This window comes from Natrix helvetica (assembly GCF_964273705.1).
Source record: "Natrix helvetica genome assembly, chromosome: 2".
Taxonomy (NCBI): Eukaryota; Metazoa; Chordata; class Lepidosauria; order Squamata; family Natricidae; genus Natrix; species Natrix helvetica.
Genome location: NC_138552.1, coordinates 72,979,360 through 72,994,986, shown reverse-complemented (window position 1 = coordinate 72,994,986; position 15,627 = coordinate 72,979,360). Strand labels below are relative to the sequence as shown.

At 39.5% G+C, this 15,627-nt stretch overlaps 1 protein-coding gene across 4 annotated transcripts in view; it reads right to left on the bottom strand.

Moving 5' to 3' along the window:
* Positions 1-7,398: 7,398 nt before the first annotated feature.
* Positions 7,399-15,627, bottom strand: part of CEMIP2 (cell migration inducing hyaluronidase 2) — a 63,591-nt gene continuing 55,362 nt past the window's right edge. For all 4 annotated transcript variants that reach the window (XM_081942210.1, XM_081942211.1, XM_081942212.1 and 1 more), the window contains 6 exons: positions 15,029-15,211; positions 14,243-14,462; positions 12,339-12,419; positions 10,248-10,396; positions 8,083-8,186; positions 7,399-7,779 (listed from right to left, as the gene is read on the bottom strand). In XM_081942210.1, coding sequence (XP_081798336.1) covers positions 7,583-7,779; positions 8,083-8,186; positions 10,248-10,396; positions 12,339-12,419; positions 14,243-14,462; positions 15,029-15,211 — 934 coding nt within the window. In that variant the 3' untranslated portion in view covers positions 7,399-7,582. The remainder of the gene's footprint in view (positions 7,780-8,082; positions 8,187-10,247; positions 10,397-12,338; positions 12,420-14,242; positions 14,463-15,028; positions 15,212-15,627) is intronic.

Below are 15,627 nucleotides of genomic sequence, written 5' to 3'. Positions count from 1 at the left end.
ATTTTATCTGGAAATTAATTCTCCAGAGTAAGAAACTGCAGAAATGGAAAATCTCCTCCTTAAAGTTATTTGTGATGCCTGTTGTAAACCGTCTTCTACCCAGCCATCTTTTCACTGGTAGCCATAGCAACAGCTCTTTGTATTTCTTTACCCCGAACTTCTGCAAGGAAGTGTTAATTTGGTTGAGCTAGAGGTTATTTCAAGGCCCTGCTTCATTACAGTTTCAAATTACAGGCATGCATTAACTCTAATGATTAAAGTGACCTTTTCTGAAAAATGCTTCAAGTTAATCAGACAGAATGATGCGTGGTGCTTTGTGGAAACTCTTTGTCTTCTAGGAACTTTGTTTAGGCATCAGCCTCCATCGGACAAATGCCCAGATCAACCTCAACAAAGCCATCTTTGTAGCAAACACCAGGCAGTACTGTACATATCAGGCATCCCCAGCTGGAAGAGCGCCCGAATTCAGCCGACTTAAGAAACACAAAACATCTTCCATTCTGTTGCCATATTAGCTGAAATTAGCAATTGTATGTGGTCAGTAGAAGTCAGTGACTAAGGAAACCTATCTTGCACAAATGAAACAATGTTAAAATTTTCATGACTGGGAGAGACATGGGAACAAGGTCAGCCAATGAATAAGCATAGCAACTAAGTCATCCAATAGGCGTTTAAACAGATCTGAGTCTGTGCAGAGAATTGAAACAGAAGCTTAAGCAGTCTGCTGCTCTGAAAAGTAAACTAGGAGTCTGTCTGGGCTTGTCTGCTGAAATGAAGCTAATTGCTTGTGTTTGCCAGTAACGCTCCTGGCTTGTGTTTCCTTGGAAAACCCACCTGTTGGTATTGTACATTTATTCATCTCTTCTTATGTATATAAAGAAGTTAATGAATCCAGCTGAATCAGTTATCTGTGTAGATAACTGGGTTTCTGGATTTGATTTTTCTGCAACAAACTCTGACAAAACATTTGAGGACGGCAGAGGAAAGGTGGGTGTGAATTAGCAAGAACACCTTGTTCCTGTGGCTGGTCATGGCAATCATTATCAGAAATCCTCTTGATTACTGTTTACCCACTATATCAGTTACAGACTAATGGATGCCCTCTAGGGTGTTAGGAACTTTAATTCCCATGAGCCTCGACCAGTGTAGCTAGTGCTAAGGGGTTGTGGAAGTTATAGTCCAAAACATACGAAAAGCAGATGTTGGTCTTGCAATAGAAAAAAAAACCCATGTGGTGCTTCCCAGCTTCTGGAATGCTTCTCTTCTTCCCAATCTGACCAGAATAAAATGAGCATCATCTTTGACAACAGTACAGATTGTCCTTTAAGAGGGGAACTTTTTAAGATTTGCTTTTAACAGCTGACTCTAGTAAGTGCTGTTGCATATTGATCTTCTGATGCTGCAACATTAAACTTATAGCAAGCAGGGTAGGATAAAGGTAAAGGTAAAGGTTCCCCTCGCACATATGTGCTAGTCGTTCCTGACTCTAGGGGGCGGTGCTCATCTCCGTTTCAATGCCAAAGAGCCAGCGCTGTCCGAAAATGTCTCCGTGGTCATGTGGTCGGCATGACTAAATGCCGAAGGTGCACAGAGCACTGTTACCTTCCCACCAATGGTGGTTCCTATTTTTTCTACTTACATTTTTACATGCTTTTGAATTGTTAGGCTGGCAGTTCTTAAGCTTTAGGAAATTATTAATATTGTACAAAGTTCTTTAAAAGAGCTTTGATTGATATCACCATTTCCTGTTTTTAATTGTTTGCTGATATTTTGAACAGTTTGGTGAACTGAAGAAACCGGAGCTCACTCCGTTACATGGTGTTAGTGATTCGAACTGCCGACCTTTCTGATCGACAAGCTCAGTGTTTTAGCCACTGAGCCACCACGTCCCTTCCAGGGTAGGATAAGGTTATATAAATGAAGACATAAAACAGAGGAAGGAAACTAATAATGGGCTGATGTTTCTGCTGTCAGACCATTTCCTCTTGGAAGAAATTATCTTTTCCACACTGGCTGGATGACTTTCAGTTACCCAAAATCAGCTGGAAAGGGTTTTTCTTCTTTGCAGAGGCTGATTACTTGCTTCTTCTGTGACAGAGTTTCCTTACAACTCTGTAGGGAAAAAAATAGCACCTGGTTATCTTACCAGGATAACTAGATTATAGGGTTCTGTTGTCTGCATTCTGACAGAAGGTTTTCAACTTTTTGTAGCTTTTCTGCATTCTCGGACTGTTGACCTTTGGGTTTATATCCATTCTTATTACATAAAAATGTTATTTTCGCTGTGTCTGTGGTATGGTACTCAGCAGGTTCTGACCAGTTCTGGAGAACCGGTAGCAGAAATTTTGAGTAGTTCGGAGAACTGGTAAATACTACCTCTGGCTGGCCCCGCCCTCATCTATTCTCTGCCTCCCGAGTCCCAACTGATTGGGAGGAAATGAGATTTTGCAGTAACCTTCCCCTAGAGTAGGGAAGGAATGGAGATTTTACAGCATCCTTCCCCTGCCAGGCCAGCAAGCCACGCCCACACGCCACATCACGCCCACCAAGCCACACCCACAGTACTGGTAGTAAAAAATTTGAATCCCACCACTGCAGTCTGTCTGTCTATATAAAGGCTTGGAAAAGAGCCACGATTGTTCTCTGGATAATCTTTAAACTGCAAGTTTTAGATTCAGACTTGTAGGAACTGTAACTGAACTAGCTGATCACAAGTTTGAATAATGTTTCCAGCATTGCAGAAAAAGGCAAAGCCCCACTGTGGTTGATTTAGTTTGCATTTTGCAGGACTTGTGAATCCAACCATTTTTTTTACCATGTTTATGTAAATTATGACTTTTATGGCTTAGGATAGAGGCAGTTAAGACTTACTTGGTCAACTATAGTTAAATAAACATGGCTTACAGAATGAATGGACAAGGCAAAGCATGGAACTTGGATGCTGGCTTGTGCTAGATGAACAGGAGAGGGGGAATCTCTATTGGGCAGCCTGGATAATTGATAAGTTTTGATAGCAGTTATTGTCCCTGAATATTTCTTTCCCAAATCTTTATTTTGCACAGAAGACAGAGTTAGTAGCAATTTCACACATAACCTGAATTCACATTGTGCTGTTTGAGACTTCGATCCCAGTTTATTGATCACTCATCATTTTAAATTATAAACCATATTCTCAAATCTCAGTGAATGCATTCATACATTTTGCTAAGCCATATTATTTCTTTTGCCTTAGATTAGTACAGGTTCTGAAGTTAACCATTTACTGTTATTTATGGTTTATTTAACCACATATGATTATCAGTGGTGGGATTCAAAAATGTTTACAACTGGTTCTATGGGCGTGGCTTGGTGCGCATGGCAGGGGAAGGTTACTGCAAAATCCCCATTTCTTCCTGATCGGCTGGGACTCGGGAGGCAGAGAATAGATGAGGGTGGGGCCAGTCAGAGGGGATATTTACCGGTTCTCTGAACTCCTCAAAAGTTCCACTACCGGTTCTCCAGAACTGGTCAGAACCAGCTGAATAGCACCTTTGATGGTTATGGTTAAAAAAAAAATCTTCTACATGGATAGTCCCAGTCCAGAATACCAATTTACTAGTAATGGTTGTCCTTGCCACAACTTTCTTGTATGGGCATATTTACTAAACTTTGGGTTGTAGCCGATTCCAATCTGTATTTTATAATAATACTTAAGGAACAGGTATCCAACTCTGGCAACTTTTAAGACTTATGGACTCCCCAAATGGACATCAACTCCCATGCTAGCTGGGGAATTCTGGGAGTTGAAATCCACAAGACCTGTGGCGTAAGGGGAATCCAGGAGTATACTTGGAGTTTGATTACCACAATGGGCGGAAGGAGAACAAGGATCATGACATGTTAATATTTGGGAACTAGACTTGAATTTTTACCAGTACAAGAGATGAATTCTATTAGAAATAAGGTCATAGAATAAGCTTACTAAGTTTCATTGATCGCAGCATTTCTAATCCAAGCTATGGTGACATATTTTTTTAAAAAATAGTTTTATTGAAGATTTTTTTAACAAGATTAAAAAAATGCAAATATTAAAAAGAAAGGCAGAGATTAAGAATAGTGAATATGTAAGAAAGGGAAAAATGAAAAAAGTTATAAAGATGTAGCTTCCAATCCTTTTGACAGTGGTTATAAATGCATTTATATTTTACTCTCCCTTTCTCTAAGGTCACATCATAATTTCCTTCTTTCCATAAGCAACCCTTTCCAATCCTCAAACCCATAAATCATGAGTTCATTTTTCCATTTTTATTTTCAGTAAAAAGCCCATAAGGGTTTTCCAGTCACTGATAAATGTAGTTGGTCTTTTTCAAACCAAACAAATTAATTTTGGCTGACATGTTTCCAAGATCAGAATGATTTTGATCTTCAGGTTGGTTCGCTCCTTGAAGGGCTCCCTCCTGCCTTTTTAGCTTTAATTAATCCATCCTTGTTTTAAATGCCTCATTTTACTGAAATATTATAATTTTATATGGTTTTTATGTTTTGAGTTGCACACTGCCCAGTTGCCTTTTGAGTTAGGAGATCTCTTAATATATTAAACAAAAACATCTAGTGTAGCTTCAACAACCACACCGGTAAATACAATACTATGAACTGACAGTTTGATTCCAGAGAGTAATCGTTCAGTCTGTTCTGACCCTTCATCCCGTTTGAGAATTTGCAACTCATCCAAGTAGTAAACTGAAGGCAAGGAATATGGCCCTATTACCACTAATGGAGACAAAATAACGTCCCATCCCTCTCCTTTTTAATTGTACAATGCCTCATCAAAAGCGAAGGCCAGTCATTCTAAAGAGAATAACTGTGTTATGCATGTGATGCTTATACAAGGCAGGTTTTGGGCAAGTTGCTCATGTCTGAATCATCTTCGATTGAATCTATATAAGCTTTTCATGAGCAGCACCTGTGGCAGATTTCTGATACAGCATTGGGAACAGTGAGTCTTCTTCAAAGCTGAGAACGGTCTCTGGCTCTTTTCCTAGAGGGCATTTCCTGAGTTAAATGTGGTTTGGCATTTGCTCCCGCTGGCAGAGTAAAAACTCCATTCAACCCTTTATTTTCATTATTTCAACCAGTGAGCAATTTATTTGTCACATATTGCCATAATCAGCAGACTCATCAACTTGAATTGTTATATACCATATTTTTCGTGCTATAAAGCGCTCTGGACCATAAGACACACATTAGCTTTAGAGGAGGAAAACAAGAAAAAAAATCTGCCTCTGCCTCTCAGCATCCATCTGGCTAGCGTCCTTGCAACAAACAGCAAACAGCCTGGTCAGCTTCAGCACGTGGCTTGTCAGAGATCTGCTCCATTGGGTCCACTACCAGTCAACTGAGTTGAGCCGCTGCCACTGCCAGGGAACACTGGAGCCTTTGCTGCAGAGCAGCTGATTGGCGGTTGGATTGGCCTCCCGGAATACCGCTGATCAGCTGTTCTAGGCGGTGATCACTGCAGCTGCTACCTATCGCTGCCATCACCATTTAGCGGTGGCAATTGTCAGCAATCAGCGGCGGCAATCCCCGCTGCCTAGAACAGCTGATCAGCAGTATTCCGGGAGGCCGATCCAACCGCCGATCAGACCTCCAACGTCCCTTTTGACTTTTCTGTTATTCTATTTCTATCCTAGCAGTTGTTCTATAAGTCAGAACATAGTAGCCCTGCCTCAAAATAAACAAGAGGCTGATTTGAGTACTGTAGCACACAAATCAGAATTAGACATGAATTTAGCAGACGCGGAAAGCCTAGAACAAACCAAGGCACCTTAGAAAGAAACAATTACACATAGTCTGGAATTAAATGCCAAGCAGGTAGTTCTTGGCATTCAAAAGGATGGTATTCCAAAAGGTGGTATTCTGGGAGGCCGATCCAAAAGGGACTTTGGAGGTTTTCTAGTCCAACTCTAAACTATTCCGGACAAGTAGCTGTTCAAGCTCTTTGTAAAAACCTCCAGCAATAGAGCACCCAGAACTTCTGGAGACAAGCTTTCCACTGATTATTTTCACTGTCAGGAAATTTCTCCTTTGTTCTAGTTAAGTTTTCATCTGTTACTTCTTGCCCTGTCCTCAGATGCTTTTAAGAATAGATCAAACCCCTTTTCTCTGAGACAGGCCTCAAATAGTGGAAGACTGCTATCATGTCACCCATAGTCGTCCTCATTAGACAAGACATACCATATTTTCGGAGTATAAGGCACTCGAGGGCTATTTGGACTCTGAAACAGAACTTGCTGTGTGAACAACAAGGAGACAGGAAGGAGCCCGGCTTAGCTGAGAATTGAAAGTGAAACTGCTTGTGTTTTGCTTGTATTTACTGCTACCTTGGAAAACCTGCTTTTGGTATTGTATTGTATTGTATATTATTATTATTATTATTATTATTATTATTATTATTATTATTATTATTATTATTATTATTATTATTATTATTATTATTATTTTGAATACTGCTGAATCAGTTACTGTGCTTTCCGAATGTGATTGCTGCTGCAAACTCTGACCAGCCAGGTCAGCTTCAGCACTTATTGCAGCCTGATTCAGCACAGCTGATTGGTGGGTGGATCAGACTGCTGGAAAAACCCCAATCAGCTGTTCCAGGCTGCAGGGATTGTCACAGACCATCTCTGCCTCCATGGCTCACGTTTTTGGCCTCTGGTGGCGGTGGGCGGGGCTACATTTGGTATATATAAGATGCACCCAAATTTTCACTCTCTTTGGGGGGAGAGGGAAAGGTGCATCTTATATTCTGAAAAATATGATACCCAGTTCCTGCAACTGTTTATCGTATGTTTTAGCCTCCAGACCTCTTTGTTGCTCTTCTCAGTACTCTTTCTAGAATTTCAACATCTTTTTTTCTATTGCGTTGATGAAAACTGGATGAAATATTCCAAGTGTGGTCTTACCAAAGCCTTACTTTTCTCACCACTGAATTTTGTTAAGTTTCCTAACCTGTTTTCTCTGTATCCAATGATACCTCAATGAGATGATAGAATGCCCTAGCAACAGCATCCATAACTGGAGAAACTTTAAAAATATAACTTCCCTCATCCAGAGAATTATTGCCAGAATATATCAATTTTTGTCTGAATTGTTCACTATTCATGTGCATAGCCATAAGGACAAGTTTTTTTTAAAAAAAAGGAAAATAACCTCCAAAATTGGCAATAAAACTGGTTTTTGAATAACACATTAATATGCCAGTCTTTAGGCTAATATTTTCAAACAGTCCAAAGTAAACAATCCTAATTCTCCAATACTTCTTTTTCTTGAAACTACAATGCCATCTCTCAAAAGAAAGGCTTTTTAAAGAAAATACACTAATAACAGATGCATACCTACCAAAGGATTGATACTTTGAACAAATGTTTTTTTTAAATTCTTTAATATTTTGTAAAATCAAAAGGTGCACAGGCTGCCATTCAAGCATTTGGTTTAGGCATATGTCCAGATCAAAACAGCAAGTGGGATAATAATATATTTTAAAATCCCAACAAATAAATAATTTTTTTCACATTGTCTTCAGTACTCCTAGGCACTTTAATTTCTATGGCATTCTTAGAGCCTGCTTTAAGAGTTCAAGATCTTTCCGTTTGTTTGTATTCACTCTGGCACAACCGTATTCCTCCAGTTGCAAAGGGATGTACTTTTCAATCACACCTGAGTCCTGTTCGGCAGAATCTTTAAAGAGCTTTACCCAAGATGGCTTAAAGTTTCCTCTAAATCCCAGAAAACGAATGTGCTCTGAAACAGACAAGAGAGAGAGAGAGAGGGGGGAAAAAAAGAAAGTCTAAATTATATTTGATTTATATTTGTCTGGAAATCTGCACTTTGATATGGCCCGAGGGATAATCAATAAACTCTATATTTAACATAATTATTCTCAACAGGCAAATTATATCAGAAAAAAATGAGACTTTTTCTGGTAACACTGCATATTTGAAAAATGCCCAAAATCTCATAAAATACACATGAATTCTAATCTGCACGTTCCTTAAAATTTGATTTCAAATGTTGTGAAAAAAAAATGTACAAAAATAAACAAACCTGCATTGTGAAGATTTGGTGGTTTTGCTGTCCCCAGGGTCATTAAGGCTTGAGAAATGTTAAGGTTTGTTATGTTCCCTCTGCTGGTTAACACAACTAAAGACCTAAGAGAAAAATGATGATCAGACAAACTTGGAGAGCAGAGACGAACAATGATTTACTGCAGCTACTGTAATAAATATGAGTCATGAATGGGAGATTTTGAAAGCTGCAGAAATTATTTCAATATGCTTTGAAAATAACAACCTCTTTTACACATTGTGCTAACACATAATACGGGACACTCTCTTTAAAATACTAGAATTTCTATTTTCCTTCTCTTCAAAAAAAATATTGGATTTTTCTGTGAGTAGAAAGAAAGATAATTAAAATAAGTGATGAGGTCTTAAGAAGCCAAGAGGAAACAACAAAAAAAAAAAAGGATTTGGAAATGTTTAATGCTGTCTTGAGGCTTCCCATCTATTGTATACAACTAAATCTACAGAACAATGTATGCATAGGCTCAATTTCCAAAACTGATCAAACTGCAGAATTATTTCTAGCACAAGTTACACACGACTAAGCAGTTTTAATAAAAGAGCATGATAGTTCTTCCAGCACAGTGGTGGGCAACCTTTTTTTTCAACTGAGCCAAATCTCGCCAAAACCACGATTGAAATTTATTTTGAGAGCCGCATTTTTAAAACCGAAAATACATAGGATGGTACACTGTTTTTAGTTTCAATAAGTTTTTATTGAGAATATTCTGCATGCAAGTATCCACATAGGTCGGGAGGATACAAATAACACAACTAATAAAACAAAAACTTTAGAACGATATTATTTATCGATAACGTTAAATTCCATAAAATTTGCCTTACAATGTAGAGAAAATTACATCCTGACAATGACTGACAAAGTCACAATCACTAATGTGAACATTGGCCTTGCATTTCCTTGGATAGTTTGAGTAAGTCAGGTTTGTATGTTGTTGTTTTTAATTTCATCTCTCTCTCCCACTTTCTTTTTTTCTTTTTCTTTCTCTCTCTCTCTCTGGCTCTTTGTCTCTCTCTCCCTCCCTCCCTCTCTGTCTCCCTCTGTCATTTTCTCTGGGTGTCTATCTGTCTGTCTGTCTGTCTGTCTCTCTCTCTCTCTCTCCTCCTTCCCCCATCTCTGTCACTCTGTGTGTGTGTGTGTGTCTGTCTGTCTCTCACTCACTCTGTGTGTGTGTGTGTGTGTGTGTGTCTGTCTCTCCCTCTGTCTCTCTCCCCTCCCTTCCTCTCTCTCTGTCACTCTGTGTGTGTGTCTCTCTCTGTCTGTCTATCTTTCTCTCCTTCCCTCCCCCTCTGTGTGTGTGTGTGTGTGTGTGTGTGTGTGTCTGTCAGTCTCTCTCTGATTCCCTCCCTCACTCCCTCTCTGTTCCTCTCTCTGTCTGTCTGTCTCATTCACACACACACACACACACACACACACTGTGGTCACCTTGTTGAGTGTTCCAATCACATTTGACACACTCAACAACTGGCCTGCATTTATGGTATTTTGCAGCATAGATGATCCCTCTCGGGCTTCGGAGGGAAGCTTCTGCAAAAGCCGAGTGACAAGTCTCCCAGGCTGTAATTTTCCGAGCTGTGCGCACGCGCCTGTTTTCCACGGCGTGGAGCAGCGGCGAGATTCTGCGTGGCGAGCGATGATTCCAGGGGCCATCCGGGAAGATGAGGAACGCGAGGGGAGACCCTGCCCCCCCACTGATGGCCCCCGGAATCATCGCTCGCCGCGCAGAATCTCGCCGCTGCTCCACGCCGTGGAAAACAGGCGCGCGCGTACAGCTCGGAAAATTACAGCCTGGGAGACTTGTCACTCGGCTTTTGCAGAAGCTTCCCTCCGAAGCCCGAGAGGAGAGGAGGGAGGGGAGCGGGCGCCCGGCACACTGAAGAGCCGCATTAAAATGTGTAAAGAGCCGCATTTGGCTCGTGAGCCGCGGCTTGCCGACCACTGTTCCAGCACTCTGAATTTTAAAGAAACGACCATTTCACAGCAATAAAGGAAGGTCTTTGTTCCTTTACAAAAGCACCATAACTATTCTGACAGCATTTGGGGGGGATTTTAAAAACAAATGCTACATTTTCATTTCTCTGTCCACTTAGGCGACCAGTTAGCTGATGAATTTATAGATATTGACCTACCTTTGGGGAATTCCAGTTTTTATATAATTTTCTACAAGCTTGATCTTCTCTTTGGGAAAAAAAGTTTCTTTTGTTACTTTACCCACACAGGCATCAATGACTATGGTAAGAAGGCCCACCTCTTTCAGTGGAAACTTGACACCATTGACCTGAAAGGAAAAACCTCTTAAATCATTAATTTTTCCATGCCTCTGAGAGTCATTTGTAATCTTCTCCCACTAACAGAATGCTCTTGCCTTTGATGTGCTTTGTCTTATAAATTGCAACACAGGTAGCCTTCAATTTACAGCTATTCATTTAGCAACTGTATGAAATTACCATGGTGCTGAAAAAAGTGACCGATGACCAGTCCACACACTTATGATACGTATTGCAGTGTCCCTACAGATCAAAATTTGGGTACTTGGCAAATACCATATATTTTTACAAGGGTTGCAGCATCCCAGGGTCAGGTAATCATCACATGCGACTTTCACAGTCGACAAGCATCCAATGAGCAAGCCAGGTTTCCGGATGGACCCTGAGATTCACTTAGCAACTGCACAAAAGATCATTGTAAAATTCAATGTGACTGACTTAACAACCGCTTTGTTTAGGAATGGAAGTTCCAAATGTGGTCATATTTGAATCATATTGAGGACTATTTGGACTGAATTTGTCACTGTGGACAATTACTACTGATGACCCTGCAAGAAGCTTCTAATGGCCTCCTTTTAAAAACTGTGTTTTATGGCAACCACATGTGTGTCCAGAAGACACATGTTGAACCCTGGAAAAGAGACCTGTTTCCATCGATGATTTTACTTAGAATATTTAATGGTAAATCTATCACTGCAGTCTGCAGTTTATGCCCTCCTTTCAATTGCCTTGTGATTTAAATAAAGCTCTCGCTAGTAAACCCTCAGTCTACTTCTTTCCCCTCAATCCTGAATTTTGATCACAGTATCGGGATAATGCTTGCATTAAGCTCTAGGACATATATACTAGTTAACGGAAAGATTTACTTTGAAGTTCTGTGTTCAGAAGTAGAAAAATGGAAGGAGATAAATTAATGCTACCTCCACCCCCACCCCCCAAATCATTTAAAACAACTGCTTCTCTTCTAAGGATGAAGAGTATTAAATCCTCACTATTGTGTCTTAATGTAGACATTCTCCCATGTAAATTTATCAAAGGCATTCTGAAAATTCATATATATTCAGCAACAAGAATGCCGAAAATGACAATCTCCTCACTTATTTTTTTCCTCCTGTTTGCAAAAATGTGTGAAGCCGATTAAGCAGTTAGAAACAGAACAGATCCAGTTTGTTAGTTCGTGTGTGTGTGTGTGTGTGTGTGTGTGTGTGTGTCTGTGTGTTAAATCTAGCTCTCCTCCTTATAGGACAAGAGACTAACTTGCATCCATTTTATCTCCTGTGCATGAAACTGAGATAAGCCTAGGAACCTCCTTCAATCCACGCTTCAGAAAGACTGTTTGGTCTGCTTCTCATCTGTTGTTTTATTTGTATATCATGCAGAGGGGGGGGGGACGGGACGGGACAGCTGGTTTAGAGCAAACCCTTTCCTTGTTTCACTAAGCAAGATCTTCTTTGTTCTGTTCATGAAGCAGCCAGGAGATGATTCTCTGGGCTGGCCAGATTCATAGGCAGTGTTGCGCTTTTCACAAGGGGAAGTAGCCTGTGGCCACAGCTTCTCTTAGAAGGCAAAGATAACTCATGCTGCCAAAAAAGGGGTGAGGTTCTTCATCTTTGTCCTAACCAGAGGTGGTACTCAGCAGGTTCTGACCAGTTCTGGAGAACCGGTAGCGGAACTTTTGAATAGTTTGGAGAACAGGTAAATACATCCTCTGAATGGCCCCGTCGTCATCTATTCTGTGCCTCCTGAGTCCCAGCTGACTGGGAGGTAATGGGGATTTTACAGTATCCTTCCCCTGCCACGCCCACCAAGCCACGCCCACATAACTGGTAGTAAAAAAAAATTGAATCTCACCACTGGCCCTAACTATCTATTGTCAAATATCTACAAATTTGAAAGATAAGTCTCTCACACTGAAAGGAGCGTAACACCCAGGAAAAGTACAAGAATACTTACAGAGATTGAATATTCTTGTGGTTCTGAAGTTTGGATTTTCACAAAGATGAAGGTTTGATGAAGATCACTGGTAAATACCACCTGAATATTAAGGATACCATATATATTTAAAACTAGTAATTTTTAGTATTATTTGATAGATCATGTACAAGCATCCATATAAGATAAGAGGAGAAAGAATATATTTTTATTGAATCAAAGGAAAGTTGTTAAAAACATATTTGAATTAAAATATAGTGGTCCTGGCCTGTACTGGATCATGAACAGATTTGCACATTGGTAAAATTCTGTTCAATTATATATATATGTATAAAACCCCATTTGTCATTTTATGTATGGATAAAATTACATTCTGGATACCCATTCTTACCAATAGTCCATTAAACTGGTGGCTTGCTATAAAAATAATATAAATCAATGGACTATAATTTTTCTAAGAAGATATTTTTTCACGATTACTCAGAAATGAAGCAATAGAGAAAAAAAACCCAGTAATTACACTGTAAAAAAGTACAAATAGAAAAAGAGCCTCTACAAACAACAATAAATTATTTTGTTGGCAAGTAAGCTGCTTCTTTCTTTCCACATTATCTACCACTATTTTCTGTCTACCATCATGACAAATCAGGGGAAGCTATCAAGTAATCATCAATTATTTTGGATTTTGTACTCCAAAGCCTAAATTAGCAAAATTCCCGAGAAGAGCTGTAGAAATTCTAGTGTCAAATATCTGGGGAATTGCTTACCTTTGCATACAAAAGTTCACCTAGGGCTTGAAGTAGTTTACAACTGAAGTAAAAAAAACCATAACAATAACCGATGGCAATCTTAGTATCAATGACACCTATAACCACTGCAAAATAAGAAAGTTTTCAAGGGATTCTTGAAAACCAAAATTATTGATATCCTTTATCCTAGAAGATTCCAAGGTCAGGGCAGCAGCTGAAAAGGCCCAGCACCTACCTCTGCTACCTCTCATGGTGCAATCCCCCCCCCCCCCGGCATTCCTTTCCTTGAAGATCACACAAGGAAGCCACATCTGGGTGGGAAAGATGATCTTACAGGGATCTTGGCAGCGAGTCATGCAGGACTTTAAAGAGATAACCAATTTTGAACGGGACCTGGAAGCAAGCTGGTGATCAATGCAACAATTACCCTAATTAGTAGCTGCTATACTTTGCTCCAGTTGAAGGTCTCAATTGTTTTCAGAAGCCATCCCATGTTTAGTCTGTTAAGTAAACAAGATGACAGGAACGCATCCCAGTCCTCAAATTCCTGCAACTGGTAATCCAAAACTCAGTAGTGCACCTCTTCCCTCCCGCGGCCATGGGATCCATATATGGATTTAGGAATATCTCGGGAAGGCATTTCCACTTCCAAATAGTGGAAATGTGACAAATAACATATCCATCTTGCAAGGATTTAATGTTCAGCTTTTTTTGACCCGTACAAACTCTGAAGTAAGCTAGGATCTTGAAGCATCCTTAGTGTGGCTTGGACTATTATCAGTATTTTAACGATGCTTTCCCCAAATGAAAGATCTTCTAAATAGTAAACACTGCTATTCTAAAGACTATCCAGGTTCTATTGAAATAACTTTGGACTTTTTGGAGGAATAGTTTTTATCTGCTTTGTTGTTTTATGATTTTAATGTTTTTAATGTCTTTATGTTATAAACCACCCAAAGTCACTTGATACGTGCTGGGCAGCAAATAAATTTCATATTGATAAAAAAATATTTTTGGCCAGTTCTACTAAACACAAGCAACAATTCTGCAAACTCTGCTTGACAGGTTCCCACACATATTTTCCTTGAGAAATATATTTAATTCTTTCTGCAACTCACCTGCCAACCTGATAGATTGTCATGGGATAAACCATTCAATATTTACATAATTTCTCACCTGGTCTGAGCCGCATTTCTGACAGACGTTAGTTATTTTTGTGGGCATTCTTTTCACAGCAGTTGGTTTCTGGAAGTACTTTGGATAAGCGTTTGCTGAACAGTTACTGTAAGACTTTGACTGGAAGTTGGCCTGTATTTTGACTCTTTCACATCCCTGAGATGAACAGTAACTGTGCCCTTCTCTGTGATATTTGGCTTGCAGGTACAGAAACAACAGCCTGCCGAGGAATTCAGAAGTAGGAAAATGTCAAGGAGAGCGCATGCCATTCCAAAGGATGCTACAACGGCACAACTGTTTACTTGTTTATCTTATTTTATGCATCTCCCATCAATGCTATTAATTACATTTTTTGTTGTTGTTCAAATATAATCAACTCCCCATTCAGATTTTGAATTACATTCATTCTGCCATATATATCAGCCATTCTGCTAGAAACAAGAGCTCCTTCTTTCTAACATGCCGTGTATGTGTAGATGGGAGAAACAATGTTTGTGTGAGTAAACACATTCAAGCTGATGGAGAAGATATGATAGTCCTGGATAGAATGATCTAAGATAGATAATGAAATTGACGACCGGATGCAAAATACTTTCTGGGCATTCTTAACATCTTAGCTTGTGCTAACCTCTAGAAAAATGACCCTTCAGTCATAAATCTGTTCATAACCACAAACCACAAGGATTTTATCCATGCTACGGTCTCTCAACTCTTAAGACAGCCAGACCAAACAGTCTTTAGACACTATACAAAGCTCTACTTTTAATTTTTATGGAAAATGTCTACCCAGTGCTATCATCAAAATAGAAAATTTTCTCTGTTCGTCTCTTCTGCAGCTCAGCCATTGAAGACACGGCAATATAATCCTCCATATTATAATAAGCAGATGCCTGTCTCTGGAATACATCAAAGGTGACTTGAAAAGAGGCATCCGGTGGGTAACAGAGGCCAATTCGAATCCAATCATTTCTGAAAAAAAGAATTGATGGAAAACGCTGTCATTTATGATTTGATGATTTGTTGCATTTAACCTTCTTATTTAGCAAAGATTATGAGAGCTGAAAATTCCAGACTTTGCCTATCTGGTGAAAAAGCTTTTGAAACCAATAAACAAAGTTTAATTATGCTGTTTGTTTAATTCTGGCACATGACACCTAATTAAATACTGTGGTCACTCTTATCAGTTTTATTTAAAGCCTTAACTTTCAGATTCCATTGATTCTATTTCTTTCAGTACGGTCGCAATTAGTTGCGTAATATGTAAATTGAGTTGCTCTGTGTATCAAATACTACCAGCAAATACACAAGTATGTTTTATGGTGATTGACCACAATAAAGAGTCTTACCTACATTCTCCTGTGGACTGTCAGGTTCCACAGGACTTA